General features: G+C 39.1%; 1 protein-coding gene and 1 pseudogene across 2 annotated transcripts in view; one reads left to right on the top strand and one right to left on the bottom strand.

Moving 5' to 3' along the window:
• The window catches only part of LOC308417123 (cytochrome P450 2C55), a gene marked incomplete at both ends in the record, with an annotated part of 35,467 nt that extends 27,421 nt beyond the window's left edge, over window positions 1-8,046 (top strand). Inside the window, 3 exons of the mRNA XM_080912249.1 lie at window positions 819-1,006; window positions 6,090-6,231; window positions 7,865-8,046. Of these exons, the coding sequence (XP_080768375.1) occupies window positions 819-1,006; window positions 6,090-6,231; window positions 7,865-8,046 (512 nt within the window). The remainder of the gene's footprint in view (window positions 1-818; window positions 1,007-6,089; window positions 6,232-7,864) is intronic.
• Window positions 8,047-8,996: 950 nt separating this feature from the next.
• LOC308417022 (U1 small nuclear ribonucleoprotein C-like) lies at window positions 8,997-15,839 on the bottom strand (annotated as a pseudogene). The gene is made up of 2 exons: window positions 15,763-15,839; window positions 8,997-9,501 (listed from the first exon to the last, which is right to left on the bottom strand). The product of its transcript is annotated as a U1 small nuclear ribonucleoprotein C-like (transcript).
• Between the last annotated feature and the right edge of the window lie 2,618 nt (window positions 15,840-18,457).

Genomic DNA, 18,457 nt, shown 5'->3' with positions numbered 1-18,457 from the left:
CCACAATACAGATACTTAGTATTCAATTAAAAAATCTTTATTAGCTCTCTTGCCTCTTGCTCTTGTGTTCTTGCAGCCTTGCCCTCCCACCCCGACCCCTCCTCTTCCCTTTCCCTTCCTCCTTCTCCCTCCAAGTGCTCATGGCCGGCCTCTACTCCTCTATTTCTCTCTCTCTCTCTCTCTCTCTCTCTCTCTCTCTCTCTCTTTCTCTCTCTGCCTCTACCACCCTCTTAACTCTCCCATGACCTGAAGAAATTCTATTCTGTACTATAAAAAAATCTTTATTATTTATTTTATGTGTATAGATGTTTGTGCCTACATATATGTCTGTGGACCATGTGCATGCCTGAGATTCACAGGAACCAGAAGAAGGTATCAATTCTGGGACTGGAGTTACAGACATTTGTGAGCCACCTGTGTGTGCTAAGAATTAAATTTGGATCTTTTGGAGGAGTAACCAGTGCTTTTAACCACAGAAATATCATTCCAGCTTCACAATTCAATTTTAAAGTATCACTATTACTTAGATGTGAAATTAATTTTTGTTTTGTGCTTTTTCCAGTAAGACAGTAATAATTAGAATTCACATATAAAAGGTATTTACATATTGAAACATTTCATTCTTTCTGTGTGCTGGATATTGGTACAATAATGTACCTGTTTGCACATGTTAATCTTAATTTCTAATTTGTGGGGGGAATTTGTGTGTTATAAGTTGTCTACTTTTAAGTGTACATGTGGCTTGATACCTTTATCACACCTCATATAGACTTGAATTGCTATAACAAATGTACCCTTTCTTAATTGTGTCCTAATAGCTAAAGTCCAGGAAGAGATTGATCATGTGATTGGCAGACACAGGAGTCCCTGCATGCAGGACAGGACCCGCATGCCCTACACAGATGCAGTGGTGCACGAGATCCAGAGATACATTAACCTTATCCCCAACAATGTGCCCCATGCAGCTACCTGTAATGTTAGATTCAGAAATTATCTAATTCCCAAGGTAAGCTTGTACTTCTGACCCTGTACTTCAGTTATCTTGTTTCTGAACTAAAAATGTGATTCTAATCCTCCACCAACACTAAATGAGAGAAGCTGAATTAACCTTTTACCACTATATAATGACCACCTTTGTCTCCTTTTTCTGATTTTGGCTTAAAGTATATTTTATCCAATCATGGCTACTTCTGCTTTATTTGGATTGAATCTCTTTCAGTTTGTATACATCCCTATAAGTGAAATAAGTTAACAATATGGCTGTTTTCTTGCTTTTGTTTTATTTTGTAGTGTTTTATTTTAATTTGAGAATTTTAACTACATATAATTAGGTAATTATTGACATGTATTGCTTTCCATATGTCTTTTTCTGGTCTAATGATAACTTTTTTACTTCTTTTTCCTTTAAATGCTTTTATGTGGCAATGCAATTTACTCAAAATTGTGTTTTGTTTCCTTGCCTATTTCTTATGAATGTCTACTGTAGATTTTTGCCTTGCATATAAAAACATATTTTGATTTCAACAAGCTATGTTGAAACAATGTAGCTAGCTGATAATGTTTTAAAAGCCATAACAAACCAACAGAAAAGGAAATAGAAAATAGCCCAATAAAAACTCTGCATGTTCTCTATTCTCTCTTACTTTTAAATGAGTCAGTGTCTCCCCGTTTTTGTACATGGTTCCAGGGCCTCTGAGTTCACACAGTCCTTCTATCTCTGCCTCCCAGTGCTACACTACAGCCGTATGCCACCATTTTGAAAATGTATCTTCTCTGCTTTCCTTTTTCTTTCTTTTCAGGGCTGGGGATTGAACCCATAACCTTGCACATGCCAGCCACGTGTTTTTTCATTGAACTATGGCTCCATGAAATGATTTTGATGTCATATATTCCATTTTTTATGTTACCTATATTTGAACAAACTTACACAGTTTTCATTTTTACTTTTTGTCATTCATAGTAAAGAGATGAATGACTTGGGTTTTATTCTCTCATGTTAGAGCTGTTTCAATTATTCTGTGAATTGTTACTTGTAAGCTCCATACATTCTCATGTTTATTTATTTTTTCTTATAAGCTGACACTTTACTTTGAAATACTCTTTTATATTTATTTAGATCTGGGGGGAAATAGATTGTTTCTTTCTTAGTTTCTTTCTTTCCTTTTCTTCTTTTTGTATATTTCCATGAATGAGAATTTCTAAGACAATGTTGAAAAGCAGCCACAATAGCATCCCATTCATTCATTGTTAATTTTCTTTTTTGGGGGAAAAATGGTTTATTTCATCCCCAGTTCTATATAAACGGTTTATTATCAAAAGTAGTCAGAACAGGACTTCAAATGGCAGGAAACTGTAGGCAGGAGCTAATATAGAAGCCATGAAGAAACATTGCTTACTGACTTGCTCTGCCTTTCTTTTTTTTTTTTTTCATAGACCGTCTTTTATTGGTAAAAGGGCACATAGAAACAATAACAACCACAATGGGGTTTCCTAGAAAAAACAATAGTACACAAACCATCTAAAGGAGAAGCACAGTGTTTCTAATACACAGAATTTAACCAAACTCTTTCCACATGGTAAATAAAGCAGTGAAAAATTTGCAGGCAATAGTCCCCTGGTTGTCCAAGACTTTAGAAAAACATTTTAGAGAGTTTAACAGAAAGAAAAGAATGTTGTAGAAAATATCAATCAATACAATTTTTTTCTTTTCTTTTCTTTTTTTTTACAATGAGCAAAAAGTATATGTAATACAGGGTGTAATCCGGGATTTGTCAATGTGTTCTTGGTGTGTAAAGATTGAGCATGACTTTTCTTTGTTGTTTTGTTTTGTTTTGCTTTTTTCTTGGACTTCAAACTGTCTGTGAGTTGTTTCTGGGGCAGTGCGAGCCTCTGGAGTTAGCATCCCACTATCAGTGACTGCATATTATGTCTGTTCTTTTGTGACTGGTTATCTCACTCAGGATGATATTCTCTAGATGCAGCCATTTTCTTAAGAATTTGGTTAAGTCATTGTTCCTGGTGGCTGAGTAGTATTCCATTGTGTAAATGTACCACAATTTTTGTATCCATTCATCTTCTGAAGGACATCTGGGTTCTTTCCAGCTTCTGGTTATTATAAATAGAGCTGCTGTGAACATTGTGGTGCATGTATCTTTGTTGTACATTGCAGTGTCTCTGGGGTATATGCCCAGAAGTGGAATAGCTGGGTCTTCAGGTAGTACTATGTCCAGTTTTCTGAGGTATTGCCAAGCTGATTTCCAGAGTGGTTGTATCAGTTTACAACCCCACCAACAGTGGAGAAGTGTTCCTCTTTCTCTGCAACCTCACCAGCATCTGCTGTCATCTGAGTTTTGGACCTTGGCCAATCTGACTGGTGTGAGGTGGAATCACAGGGTTGTTTTGATTTGCATTTCCCTGATGGCTAAGGATGTCAAGCACTTCCTCAGATGTTTTTCAGCCATTTGATATTCCTCAATTGAGAACGTTTCGTAAAGCTCTATACCCCATTTTTTAATAGGGTTCTTTGATTCTCTGGTGTCTAGCTTTTTGAGTTCTTTGTATACCTTGGATATTAGGCCTCTATCTGATGTGGTGTTGGTAAAGATCTTTTCCCATTCTGTTGGTTGCTGTTTTGCTTTCTTGACAATGTCTTTAGCCTTACAGAAACTTTGCAATCTCATTAAGTCCCACTTGTTAATCTTTGACCTTAGAGTTTGAGCCATTGGTGTTTGGTTCAGAAACTTTTCTCCTGTGCCTATGTGTTCTAAGGTTTTCCCTACTTTCTCATCTAATAGTTTCAGTGTATCTGGTTCAATGTGGAGATCTTTGATCCACTTACACTTGAGCTTTGTACAAGGAGATAAAAAAGTGTCTATTTTCATTCTTTTTGCATGTTGAGTGCCAGTTGGTCCAGCACCATTTGTTGAAGGGGCTGTCCTTTTTCCATTGAATGTTTACAGCTCCTTTGTCAAAAATCAGGTTACCATATACTTAAGGTCTCATTTCTGGATCTTCTATTCTATTCCATTGATCCATGTGCCTATTTCTGTACCAGTACCATACAGTTTTCAGCACAATTGCCTTGTAATATAACTTGAGGTTAGAGATAGTGATTCCCGCAGATATTTTCTTGTTTTGAGGATGGATTTCTCTATTCTAGGTCTTTTGTTATTCCATATGAAATTGCACATTGATCTTTCCAACTCAATGAAGAACTGGGTTGGGATGTTGATGGGGATTGCATTGAATCTGTAGATTGCTTTTTTCAGGATGACCATTTTTAAAATGTTGTTCCTTCCAATCCAAGAGCATGGGAGATCTTTCCATTTTCTGAGATCTTCCTCGATTTTCTTCTTTAGAGGTTTGAAGTTCTTGTCATACAGGTCCTTCACTTGCTTAGAGTCACACCAAGGTATTTCATAGTTTTTGTGACTATTGTGAAGGATATTTTTTCCCTAATTTCTTTCTCCACATGTTTGTCCTTTGAGTATAGGAAGGCTACTGATTTATTTGAGTTAATTTTGTATCCAGCCACTTTGCTGAACTTGTTTATCAGCTGTAGGAGTTCTCTGGTGGAATTTTTGGGGTCACTTAAATACACTATCATGTCATCTGCAAAGAGTGATGTTTTTACCTCTTCCTTTCCGATTTGTATCCCCTTGATCTCCTTTTGCTGTCTAATTGCTCCAGCCAGGACTTCCAGTACTATGTTGAATAGGTAGGGGGTGAGTGGGCAGCCTTGTCGAGTCCCTGATTTTAGTGGGATTGCAGTAAGTTTACCACCTTTAAGTTTGATGTTGGCTTTTGGTTTGCTGTATATTGCTTTTATTATGTTTAGGTATGGACCTTGGATTCCTGTTCTTTCCAGGACTTTTAACATGATGGGGTGTTGAATTTTGTCAAATGCTTTCTCAGCATCTAGTGAGATGACCATGCGATTTTGTTCTTTGAGTTTGTTTATATGGTGGATTACATTAATGAATTTCCTTATATTAAACCATCCCTGCATTCCCGGGATGAAGCCTACTTGGTCATGGTCAATGATCGTTTTGATGTGTTCTTGGATTCGGTTTACAAGGATTTTGTTGAGTATTTTTGCATCAATGTTCATAAGTGAGATTGGTCTGAAGTTCCAATGCTGTGTTCCTGGTGTTTGGATCAGGCAGTGCGGGGGCGCAGTTTCTGTGCATACTCCACAGAGATCTCTCTGCTTTCTGGCTGCCCAGATCTCCTTCTCACTAGTCTTTAAAACTTTAGGAACTGCATTGTTAATTTTTAAAATTACATTTATTTAAGAGAAGTGGAGAGAGAGAGAGAGAGAGAGAGAGAGAGAGAGAGAGAGAGAGAGAGAGAGAATTTTTGAGCCTTTCCACTTATTGAAGTATTTTAAAAAATTTATTCATTTTACATCTTTATCACTGCCACTTCTTCTCTCTTACTTCCTGCCACAATCCTTCCCCCAGCCCCCCCATGCCTTTATTGTTCCCCCCTATCCTGGCACATCAAGTCTCTCTGATGCTAGGCACAGCCTCTTGCACTGAAGCCTGACAAGGTAGCCCAGTTAGAAGAACATATCCCATGCATGGGCAATAGCTTTTGGGACAGCTCCTGTTGCTGTTGTTTGGGTCCCACATGAAGACTGAGCTGTACATCTGCTACAAATGTGTATGTGTGGGCCAGGTTCAGACCGTGTATACTTTTTTTCTAGTGTTCGGTCTCTGAGAGCCCCAAGGGTCCAGGTTAGTTGACTTTGCTTTTCTGTGGAGTTCTTATCTCCTCTGGGCTTGTAATACTTGCCCAACTCTTCCTTACGAGACTCCAATCTCCATCCACTGTTTGGCTATGGGTCTCTGCATCCCTTTGAGTCAGCTGCTATGTGGAGCCTCTCAAAGGACAGCCACACTGAGTATCATTAACAGTGTCAGAGATTTGTGCTTGCCCATGTGACAGGTCTCACGTTGGGCTGCTTATTGTTTGGCCATTCTCTCAGTCTCCTCTCCATTCCCTGTCCCTGCATTTCTTGTAGAGAGGATAAATTTTGGGTCAAAAGTTGTATGGGTGGGTTCACATATTTTTATCTGTTATTTCAGGGCACACACTTAGTAACATCACTGACTTCTGTGCTACATGATGACAAAGAATTTCCCAACCCAGAAGTATTTGACCCTGGCCATTTCCTGGATGGGAATGGTAACTTTAAGAAGAGTGACTACTTCATGCCTTTCTCAACAGGTAAATATGGTTTATTTCTATTTTCACTTCAGGTACAAGGTAAACTTTTTGGGTCACTGTTGTCTAGGCTCACCCTGGACTCAATATTTTTGCCCCATCTGTCTGAGTATTTGACATTGCAGACATATGCCACTAGACCCAATTCCACAAGATACAATTCTGAGATAAAATGGATTGTCTACCATTCCTCAGGGACAGGTGATTTTGCTCTCTGTGCCTCCCCAGGAACAAGTATCTCAATGCCAAAGCATGTCCCTTCAGTTTTGAGAATATCCAGCCACCATTTTTTTTTTGAGAAAACTAAAACATAGGCCATTTGAATTTTGGTTCTGCATATATTCAATCTTTCCTAAGTGTGCCTCTTGGAAGTGAACCTGGGTTAGACTTTCTCAGCTGCATGAGAAAAGTATATCAATACATTATTAGACAACTCTGGGAACCCAAGTGCTTTAAGAATATAGTAGAGAATAGGTAGGCTCTGAAGAAACTCACTTCTGAGCAAGGGAAGCTGGAAGTCATCAGGGCACTGTAAGACAATTGTATTGGTGCTGTGAGAGAGACAAGCTTGGGTTTCTGGGGAGATCAGGAGGGAGGATACTCATCTCCTGCTCTTTCATTTAACACAGGACTATTCTGACAGGGCAGAGGAAAGTTGGCTGGGTCATAGGGAACAAAGAAATAAGACAAAAAGAAGAGAAGGAGGAGGCAGAGAACTGTACTGAGGAACAATGTACAGGAGCAGATATTTTCTGATGTCAGAACTTGACAAGAATGAAAGCTGAGAAAGAGCTTGGGCATGTGGATACTCTGTGGTGATCCCAGAGCTCCAGAGTTTCCTTTAATTACGATCCTCTACCTTAGATGTTCAGTCTTACTACTCCACTCACTGTGCACTCAGAGCCACATTAATTTTTGCCATGTGCTTTTATGACTTTGATGAAGGTCTACATTGTCCATACTCATATGTGACAGACTGAGCCCTTCCTCTTTGTAAACTTATATTTGGGAAGAGAGCCAAAAGATGACACTGGACAAAGTTCAAGTGGCCCATGTTGCTGAAGCAGGGATAGTGAGGAAGCATTATGAAGGATCAAAAAAAAATTGGTACAGATTTGTGTTCCTTGAGGAAAGGTCCAGGCCAAGACATTTCAATCTTGTCTTATAGGTTGGATGCAGGGGATGCATTTAAAATAAAAGAGTCATAGATATAGACAGGTATTTATAAAAAATTTTTGAGTATAAACATATTTTGTAGCTGTTTATTTTCCCATAAACACAAATGGAACACAGTATCTGAGTTGCTTTAATAATCCCCCTTCAGCTACTAGAGCAGTAAAGTGAGTGTGTCTCTAGAAGATTGTCAGCTCAAAAGGTCAAAGGGTAGTTGTACGAATTGTTAGTAATGATGTGATATAGAGCTTATAGTAGATGTTTATTGAATGAAGGGTGCCTCCTAAACCAGGCATCAAAAAGACATTTGTGTCCAAGGTTGTGTGCATTTCTATTTAAAAATCCTTGTAGTTATTTTGTATTTGGCCCACCCACCATTTATGAATCAAACTTAACTGTCTACCTTTACAACTGTTTGGAACCTACTGTAAAAAGGGAACCCTGTGTTGCTTTTGTTTTCCAGGAAAGCGAATGTGCATAGGAGAGGCCCTGGCTCGCATGGAGCTGTTTTTGCTTCTCACCACCATTGTACAGAATTTTAACCTGAAACCTTTTGTTGATTCAAAGGACATCACCACCACTCCAGTGGCCAATACCTTTGGCCGTGTACCCCCTTCATACCAACTGTACTTCATTCCTCGTTAAAGCTGAACACACTGGCTGTTGCTATGTTGGTGTCTGTGACTAATTAGGGGCACTCTCTGTTTTCCACTATTAGAAATAGATCTCTCATTTCTCCTCTCATATCTCTTCCTTCTCTCACAAAACAGCTATCATTCATCTTTGTTTAAGAAGACTTTCCAGAGTTATCATGCATATCTATCCTCTGTTTCCTTTAGTCTATAACATTTATATTGACTGTGAACTGTACTAAGACATGTGCTGTGTTACTAGTATGTTATAGGTGTAATACAGAAGAATTCAACTACAAGCCATCCCTGCCTTGCTAGATTCAAAATAAAAGGAGTTATTAACTGAAGTGTCATTTTTTAGGCTTCTTCCTGCTTCCTTCCATCATGCTTCCTTCCTCCTCCTTCCTTCCTCTTCCTTCTTTTTTATTTTGTCAACTTTTTTAAATCTTGGGTAGCTGAAGTTGCATAGGCTTATTTTTTGGCCTTCTACTTTAGTCCATTGGTCTACATGTCTGATTTTGTGACAGTATTATACTGTTTTTGTTTGACTCAGTAGTATAATTTGAAATAGAAAAATTGTTAACTCCAGAATTAATCATTTTATTCAGTATTACTTTGTGGTTTCTGGGTCTTTTGTGCTTTTATAAGATTTTTAGGATTATTTTCTTTCTCTGTGAAAATACACATTAAAAATCTGATGTGTTCATAGATAACTTTGATTAATGTAGCCTTTTCTTTCTTTTCTTTTTTTTCTTTTTTTTTTTTTTTAAAGAGCTGACAGTTTTATTTTTACATTTCACTGTATCAGTGAAAACTGAGCCTTTCTGTATCACTTCTCCAGAAGCAGTCTCTCTGTTAGGAAGGACGTTCCTTGTCATGCATCTAGTGAACGCTCAGTCTCAGCACTAAGGTCTTCTGGTGAAACAAGAAATACAAAACGACAGAGAACAATTGCTACGGCTCTTATCCGTCTGGCTGGGTCATGCCTGGCCATGTGGGTACTATCGTAGGGCGGGCAGGAGGTATCATTGAAGGCCGGGACATCATGGGCAAGTGGCCTCCAATGGGTGGTCTCATCCCAGGAGCTGGTCCCACAGGCATCATCCCAGGAGGAGGAGGGCCCATCATTGGCATCATGGGAGGGCCTCCCAGGTGGATAGCAGGGATCATTCCAGGCCAAGGAGGACCAGGGATACTGGGGGGAGGTGGGATCATGGCCCCTGCATACAGAGAGCAGGGAATGGAGCTGGAGGGGTCTTCCTTGCAGAATCGCAGCCCTTGTTTGGTCAGTCAGGCACTGGGTCTGCTCTTCGTCCATTTCTGGTAATAGTCTTCCATATTCTCTTTGTGTTTCCGACTGCAGTGCGTCTTCCTCACAGACGGAGAATCAGGGGTGAAATACAGATCACAGTAATTACAGGAAAACTTAGGCGGTTGCTCCACCGGCTGTTGGCTACCCGGGTCCCCGCTGCCAGAAACTCAAAGCATTTTTTAAAGTGCAACGTTCTTTCAAAAAGTCGAGTTTTCACAAATGAAGAAATGTATTAGTAACTCTCCCATGCTGCTGGGCTGTTTGTTTCATGCTGCTATTTTTCATGCTAGGCGTCGTGTTTAATACTGAGGTTATTTTAATCTCTGCAAGAATACCAGAGAACTCCTACAGCTGATAAACAAGTTCAGCAAAGTGGCCGGATACAAAATTAACTCAAACAAATCAGTAGCCTTCCTATACTCAAAGGACAAACATGTGGAGAAAGAAATTAGGGAAAAGGTACCCTTCACAATCGTTACAAAAACTATGAAATAGCTTGGTGTGTCTCTAACTAAGCAAGTGAAAAACCTGTATGACAAGAACTTCAAACCTCTAAAGAAAGAAATTGAGGAGGATCTCAGAAAATGGAAAGATCTCCCATGCTCATGGATTGGAAAGATCAACATCTTAAAAATGGCCATCCTACCAAAAGCAATCTACAGATTCAATGCAATCCTCATCAAAATTCCAACCCAGTTCTTCATGGAATTGGAAAGATCAATGTGCAATTTCATATGGAATAACAAAAGACCTAGAATAGCGAAATCCATCCTCAACAACAAAAAAACATCTGTGGGAATCACTATCCCTGACCTCAAGCTATATTACAAGGCAATTGTGCTGAAAACTGCATGGTACTGGTACAGAAATAGGCAGGTAGATCAATAGAATAGAATAGAAGATCCAGAAATGAGCCCTCATGTATATGGTCACCTGATTTTTGACAAAGGAGCAGTAAACATTCAATGGAAAAAGGACAGCCTATTCAACAAATGGTGGTGGTCCAACTGGCACTCAACATGGAAAAGAATGAAAATAGACCCGATCTTATCTCCTTGTACAAAGCTCAAGTGTAAGTGGATTAAAGATCTCCACATTAAACCAGATACACTGAAACTATTAGATGAGAAAGTAGGGAAAACCTTAGAACACATAGGCACAGGAGAAAATTTCCTGAACAAAACACCAATGGCTCAAGCTCTAAGGTCAAAGATTAGTAAATGGGACTTAATGAGATTGCAAAGTTTCTGTAAGGCTAAGGACATCGTCAAGAAAACAAAACGGCAAGCAACAGAATGGGAAAAGATCTTTACCAACACCACATCAGATAGAGGCCTAATATCCAAGGTGTACAAGGAACTCAAAAAGCTAGACACCAGAGAATCAAATAACCCTATTAAAAAATGGGGCACAGAGCTAAACAAATCATTTTCAGTTGAGGATCACCAAATGGCCGAGAAACATCTGAGGAAGTGCTCAACATCCTTAGCCATCAGGGAAATGCAAATCAAAACAACCCTAAGATTCCACCTCACACCATTCAGATTGGCCAAGATCCAAAACTCAGATGACAGCAGATGCTGGCGAGGCTGCGGAGAAAGAAGAACACTTCTCCACTGTTGGTGGGGTTGCAAGCTAATACAACCACTCTGGAAATCTGTCTGGCGATACCTCAGAAAATTGGATATAGTACTACCTGAAGACCCAGCTATTCCACTTCTGGGCATATACCCCAGAGACACTTTAATACACAACAAAGATATATGCACCACAATGTTCATAGCGGCTCTATTTATAATAGCCAGAAGCTGGAAGGATCCCAGATGTCCTTCAGAAGATGAATGGATACAAAAATTGTGGTACATATACACAATGGAATACTACTCAGCCACCAGAAACAATGACTTAACCAAATTCTTAAGAAAATGGCAGCATGTAGAGAAGATCATCCTGAGTGAGATAACCCAGTCACAAAAGAACAGACATAATATGCAGTTACTGATAGTGGGATGCTAACCCCAGAGGCTTGCACTCCCCCAGAATCAACTCACAGACTGTATGAAGTCCAAGAAATAAAGAAAACAAAAAAATATGCATATATTCACAAAACAAGAAGACTTTGACTATTTCCATGTTGCGTTTTGTTTTACATGTACTTTACGCTTATTGTAACTAGTAGTTTTTCAATGCATACTGTCAAGCCCTTGAAAAAAATCAAGTACTGACTAAAAAATATATTCACATGGTTTTATGTAAAATTTATTCTAATGTCTGAAAAAACAGTACTGACAAAAATGTATAATTTTAAGCAAAAAATGTTTAAAATCTGTACATTTGTCTTTGTTTTGCAAAATAAATTCGTTTAAAAAAATAAAGCAAAAAATGTTTAAAATCTGTACATTTATCTTTGTTTTGTAAAATAAAGTTGTTTAAAAAAGAAAAAAAGAATAGAAGATCCAGAAATGAGCCCTCAGTTACATGGTCACGTGATTTTTGACAAAGGAGCTGTAAACATCCAATGGAAAAACGACAGCCTATTGAACAAATTGTGTTGGTCCAACTGGCACTCAGCATGCAGAAGAATGAAAATAGACCCTTTTTTATCTTCTTGTACAAAGCTCCAGTGTAAGTGGTTCAAAGATCTCCACATTAAACCAGATACACTGAAACTATTAGATGAGAAAGGAGGGAAAACCGTAGAACACATAGGCACAGGAGAAAATTTTCTGAACAAAACACCAATGGCTCCAGCTCTAAGGTCAAAGATTGACAAAAGGGACTTAATGAGATTGCAAAGTTTCTGTAAGGCTAAAGATATTGTCAATAAAATAAAATGGCAGCCAACAGAATGGGAAAAGATCTTTACCAACTCCACATCTGATAGAGGCCTAATATCCAAGGTATACAAAGAACTCAAAAAGCTAAACACCAGAGAATCAAACAACCCTATTAAAATGTGGGGTACAGAGCTAAACAAAACGTTATCATTTGAGGAATTTCGAATGGCTTTGAAACATCTAAGAAAGTGCTCAACATCCTTAGCCATCAGGGAAATGCAAATTAAAACAACCCTGAGATTCTACCTCACACTAGTCAGATTGGCCAAGATCCAAAACACAGATGACAGCAGATTCTGGCAAGATTGTGGAGAAAGAGAAACACTTCTCCACTGTTAGTGGGGTTGTAAACTGATACATCCACTCTGGAAATCAGTCTGGTGATTCCTCAGAAAATTGCACATAGTACTACCTGAAGACCCAGCTATTCTACTTCTGGGCACATACCCCAGAGACACTCCAATATACAACAAAGATACATGCACCTCAATGTTCATAGCAGCTCTATTTTTAATAGCCAGAAGCTGGAAAGAACCCAGATGTCCTTCAGTAGATGAATGGATTAAAAAAATTGTGGTACCTTTACACAATGGAGTACTACTCGGCCATCAGAAATAATAACTTAACCAAATTCTTAATAAAATGGTTGCATCTAGAAAATATCATCCTGAGTGAGATAACGCAGTCACAAAAGAACAGACATAATATGCAGTCACTGATATTGGAATGCTAACCCCAGAGGCTCGGACTACCCCAGAAACAACTCACTGACTCTGTGAAGTTCAAGAAAAAAGGAAAAGAAAAGAAAAGAAACAAAACAAAACCCATTATGCTCAATCCTTTCACACCAAGAAAACATTGAATAAATCTGGGTTACATCCTGTTTTACATGTACTTTTTGCTCATTGTAACTAGTAAGACCTTAATGCAGAGTATCAAACCTTAAAAAAAAAAAAAAAAAAAAAAAAAAAAAAAGCCAAGCACTGACAAAAATGTATTCGTATACATTTAAGCAAAAATGTTAAAATTTTTTCTTTTATCTTTGTTTTTCAAAATAAAGTTAAAAAAACAATTTTACAGTTCCTGACAGAAACAGACCCTGTGTTCCAGTAGGAAAAGCCTGCCTCCCCACTTCGGAAGTTAATACTGTGCAGGTGGAATCCGAGGTCCAATCCTGCGTTGCCTAGTGTTGCTCAGAATAGGTTCCGGAAAAACTGCTTTTCTAGGGAACGAACTGAATTGCTTCTTAATATTGTTCCTGGGCCTGGGGCTGGACCCCTCTCCTGTTTCTCTGGGGGAGAGGATCCCCAAAACTATCTCTCTTAGACCAGCATTTGCTAGCCCAATGCATCCCTCTCTGGCATCTAGGACAAAGACCCGGTTTCTTTTCATTATTATTTCCCTTAGTTCTATTAGGACAACTCCTCACTGGATGCCCTTTCTGCCCGCATCCAAAACAACTTATCGGAGGCCCATTGACCCTCCTTTTCCCTCTATCAGACTGCTGAGACAAAACTTGTACAGTTTTTCCCTGCAGTGCAACAGCCATGGCCAGACCCTGCACATAAGAGGGACCAATGTCGGAACACAATCTGACATAATCTGTGATAGATCCAATCTTTCTATAAGGTCTTATGGCAGCCTGACAAGCCGTGTTCGCATTCTCATAAGCCAGTTGCTTTACCAAAAGCATTCCAACATTAGCAGCTCCAAATACTCTCTCAGACGTTTTAATCAGCCTATCAACAAACTCTTGAAAAGGTTCGGAAAGCAAAACTTAACCTCTAAACAACCTAGTCTCTCTGAAATCAACACATCTTGCATCAGAGCGCATCAGCTTTATGCTACAAAGTTTGGCTGCTAGTTTCCCTGCACACAAACAAACCACAGTGCAGCAATACTGTCTTAAATCCTATCTTATTACATAAAATATGACCAAATTTAGAAGTATTTCAGAAACCCATTTCCCTGGGTTGCTTTATGCCACGTGTTGTTGTTTAGAGTGACTTTAATCAAGTTACTACTTTTAAACAAATTTTCAGTTACCAATATTGCAATTTTTTAACCATACCCAATTACTTATAAGCAAATAATATACCACCAAGACATGGAGAGCATATTTATACCTTTCAAAACCAGTCAAAAGCAAACATGAAGTGACCACACATCTTATATATTTAAACTAGATAAAATTCTCACCTTTTAGCTGTAATTTCAAGAGACGAGAACCTTGTCACCTTCTGAGCTCAGTAGACATGGAGATTTTTCTGGGAGAAGCAATGGAACAGCTCTAAGCAGAGAAGCTGCTGGCACCCTTATGTATGAGCAGCCTAAAAATCAGCTTCCAGCAGGTCTCCAGCTGAGCCAAACTATTAACTTCAGGTGTAGGGCCCCAAATGCCTGCTTTTTATCTTTAATTTTACCCTTCTAGACACAAGTTAGAACTAAAAAGGCAAACACACAATGTTTTCTTTTGAACATGAAACACGAGTAACACTCAAAGAAACATGTACACAAATTGACACACCTGGACGGACAGACAGCTTGGCACACCAAAAGACAAACACACAAGAGAAGAGAACTACATGTGTCGAAGGGACCCTGATATTCTTCCTAAGGGACCTAGAACCAGAAATTTCTCCAGTGAGAACCAGAGGCAGGATGTCTCCTGACCTCACGCTTTTGCTTGAAGAACTCTGGAACAGTTTACTTTCTTTTTCCTCCTCTTTCGTCCTACCATACCAGAAAAGGGAGAGGACTGTTTCCCTGTTGATCCTGTCTTTCAAACACAAGCCACTGCAAAACATAGCCTTGTTTGTCTTCCCCTCGTACCACAGCCTGTTTTAATCCTGCCTGGAGAGGTGACAACCGAGTAACACATAAGATTTTATGTTACTCTTTAGGGTCACCGAGGGAGGCAAAGTCTTTATTTTGGTGCCACCACTGGCATGTCCTCATCGGAATCTGAACTCGAGCTACTCTCGTTCTCAGAGGACTTGCTCAAGCCTCTCTAGGAGCTGAGCTAGCTCCTTTTCTTTCATCTTCTTCTGTCTCTGAGATATCATTGCCTGTTCCTTTGCAAAAAAATCCCTTAAGGGAATCCTGAGAAGGAGACTGATCTTTGCTCTGATGTTCTGTGGCTTCTTCCTCTGATTCAAATTTGTCTTTGGGATCAAGAGGCTCACTTCTCTTACCTGCCTTAACTGAAATTTCGCAAACAGGGGGTGCGGACGGAACAATTTCATATTTCTTATCACTATTTGCATCTCCTAATATCTTATTTAATTTCACAATATCATGTGTAGGGTCTAAAGTATCTCTAATCAGGGTCCAGAGGTTAAAAGCATCCACAGGAATTTTTTCAGGACCATGCTTTTTATAATACTATTTTATCCCTTCTCCCACTCTCTCCCAAGTTTGCAAACTTACTGTTTCCTTCTCAGGGAACCAAGGGCAAACTTCTATAAAAATCAGAAACTGGGTGAGCTGTTTCTGGCTTATTTTCACTCCTCTGCCTTTCAGCACACCTACAAAAAGCATTTTGCTATTCTCTTGTCCTATTCTCAGTTGGTTTACTCACCACTGGCCCAAACTTCTCTTCTGCACGTGCTTTTTTCCCCTGGTGTCCTTCACTGTATCCAGTGTACTGGGTCCCATGTTGAGGGTACCACTCTCTGAAACCAGCTCGAACTCTCAAGAGGTCACCCCGAACAGGAGCGAGGATTGAAAGAAAAAGACAAGTTAGTTAAAGCTGCAATAAGACTTCGGCCGGACTTGAGGCTGAAGCCTTGTGACCGAAGCCAAGCGCTTTTTAATTTGTCCTCTCTTTTTAAACCATTTTAGTTATGTGCAAAAATGGTAACAACTCTTCAGGGATCAAATGAGTTAACAATCTTGGAGGTCAGGCGAAAAGGTCAGAGACAAAAATGGATACTGCAGAGCCTACATTCCAAAATCCACCCTGCCCAAAGCTGCTTTTCTAAGGATACTGCCTGGAGCATCAAATACGAATGTGCTTCCCTATGCTGCATTCTAAAAGGCCCTCCCCCATACTACAGATGTAAATGTACTTCCTTAAAGCCTTATTCTTAGAACCTTCCCAGGGCTACAGATGCAGCCGTGCTCAATAATAGCCCTTACATGGCATAGCACAGAGGCCAGATTCCTGCCTCAGCCAGCCCCAAAATGTCCTGGGAGAGTATTAATTATACTCCGCCATCAACTGTTCAGAGGTGCCAAAATGGCTCTCCACAGAGTGGGTGGGTGGGGGAACCCTCTTATAGAGGCAGGGGTAGGGGGGATGGGATAGGGGTATTCTATAGGGGAAAACCAGGAAAGGGGGTAACATTTGAAATGTTAGTAAAGAAAATCATTCAATAAAAATATGTGTCAAATCCCAAGTGCATATGCTAAGAGACACATTACCCACAGTAGTGAGCACATACTTAGAATACTCTAGGTTCATATTCTTGATGATATCATCCTGCTCTTGGAACTCACTTCCGAAGATAATATTACCCATACAAAATTAACCTTTGTACATACCTCATTCCTTTAGAGATGACTTCATCCTTTAATCAGAAATGACCTTATTTGGACAATCCTCTTATTACTGTCCAAAGAAAGAGAAAAGAAAAACAGATGACTTCATCTTAGACCTGAACTTTCTACTTCAGCCAAACCCATGGATTATGTCATCTAAGGTACATGGGACAATAGGCATTAAATGGCATTTTATTGTTTTATTTCTGCATCTGATATTAGAGATTCTGTTGTATTTCTGAGCCTGCTGTGTACTTAGCACTTAATGATGGTTGACTTCATGTACTCTAATAATACATACATCCCTAATATATTTTATGCCTAAGAACTGATTTGATATTGAATGAATATGTATCTCCCAATTCATATGTTGAAACATAATTTATAATGAGATGATGTTTTTAAAATTCAGTATTTGTAAGGACATATTAGCCTCTCAAATATAAGTCCTTCATATGTAGTATTATTGGTGGGACATATTTGCCTCTTTTGTCATGTCAGGATAAAAAAATGGCTTATAAATCAAGATGTAAGTAGATTCTCTGACACCTTAATCTGTAAATTCCCAACCATCCAGAGCTGCAACAAATGAATTTCTGGCCCTTATAAGCTATTCTTTTTTTTTTTTTTTGCTATTGTAAGAGCCCAAATACACCAAGAAAAAATTAATGCTGTGTGTCATTCCAAAAATCGGTGTTTATTATTGCTTTTCCTAGGTATCTTGTGATTCCTGTCAACTCAACCCCTAAAAGCAGGGGTTACCCACTCCTTACTATCTCCTTTTTACTACATTTTATCACAACTTTCTACCTTGAATCTCTAACTGTATCTTCTTCCTCTTAGTTATACAAAAGAAAGAGCACAAACGTGTGTATGTGTGTTTCGCACACATATTTATGTATTTTATCAAGGAGTTTATTAGTCTTTTTAGTAATCTCACAATGTAACTGTGTTACAGCTGGCACTGTGACTTACATAATACACTAGAGATGTATTATGTAAGACGTAGAGATGGCTCAGTTTTTAAAAGTGCAGAGTGCTGTTTCAAAGGACCCTAATTTGATTCCTAGTTACCCATGTTAGGTGCCTCACAACTAACTGCCTGTATGCTAGTTCCATAGAATCTGACATCTCTGGTCCCACAGGCATATGCATTCATAAGCACACACATTGGCACACACACATTGGCACACACACATTGGCACACACACTTAGCCTTGCTGACTAAAGAGCAACTGCTCTATTTTATCTGTGTTAACTGATTTCTAGGTAGTAAATGATTACACATACAGCTGTAGGCCAACCAGGCTTGACTCCATGAACCTACTGGTATCTTACACCTCATGAGACAGTATTCCTATCTCTGTACTCTAGACTCTAAAGCCAGATAGCAAAAAAATGTTGGTCAACTTTACATCTAATGTCCTATAGAAGTTATTCAAATTAGTTATTTTAGATTGTCCTGAAGCTGTTTGTATTTTAATGTGAATTCCACTTCTGCAAGAAGGTCTTGCTAGTCATGTGACTCCAACTGAACCTTCCCATTTTAATTAGTAAAATAAAGGAAAGCCAGTGAGTTGGGGTGGGGGAGTTGGGAGGTCAGAGGAGGTCAGAGGAGGACAGAGCACAAAGGTTAGAGTTTGTGGCAACATGGAGCTTCCCAAGGACCAGCTGGATTCAAGTGAGATTTATTGGTGTTAAAAAAAGCTATAAACATTAAGAATTTTATAGGC

This window comes from Micromys minutus, assembly GCF_963924665.1.
Source record: "Micromys minutus genome assembly, chromosome: 2".
Taxonomy (NCBI): domain Eukaryota; kingdom Metazoa; phylum Chordata; class Mammalia; order Rodentia; family Muridae; genus Micromys; species Micromys minutus.
Note: the sequence above shows the minus strand (reverse complement) of the source record. Positions and strands in the feature narration are given on the sequence as shown.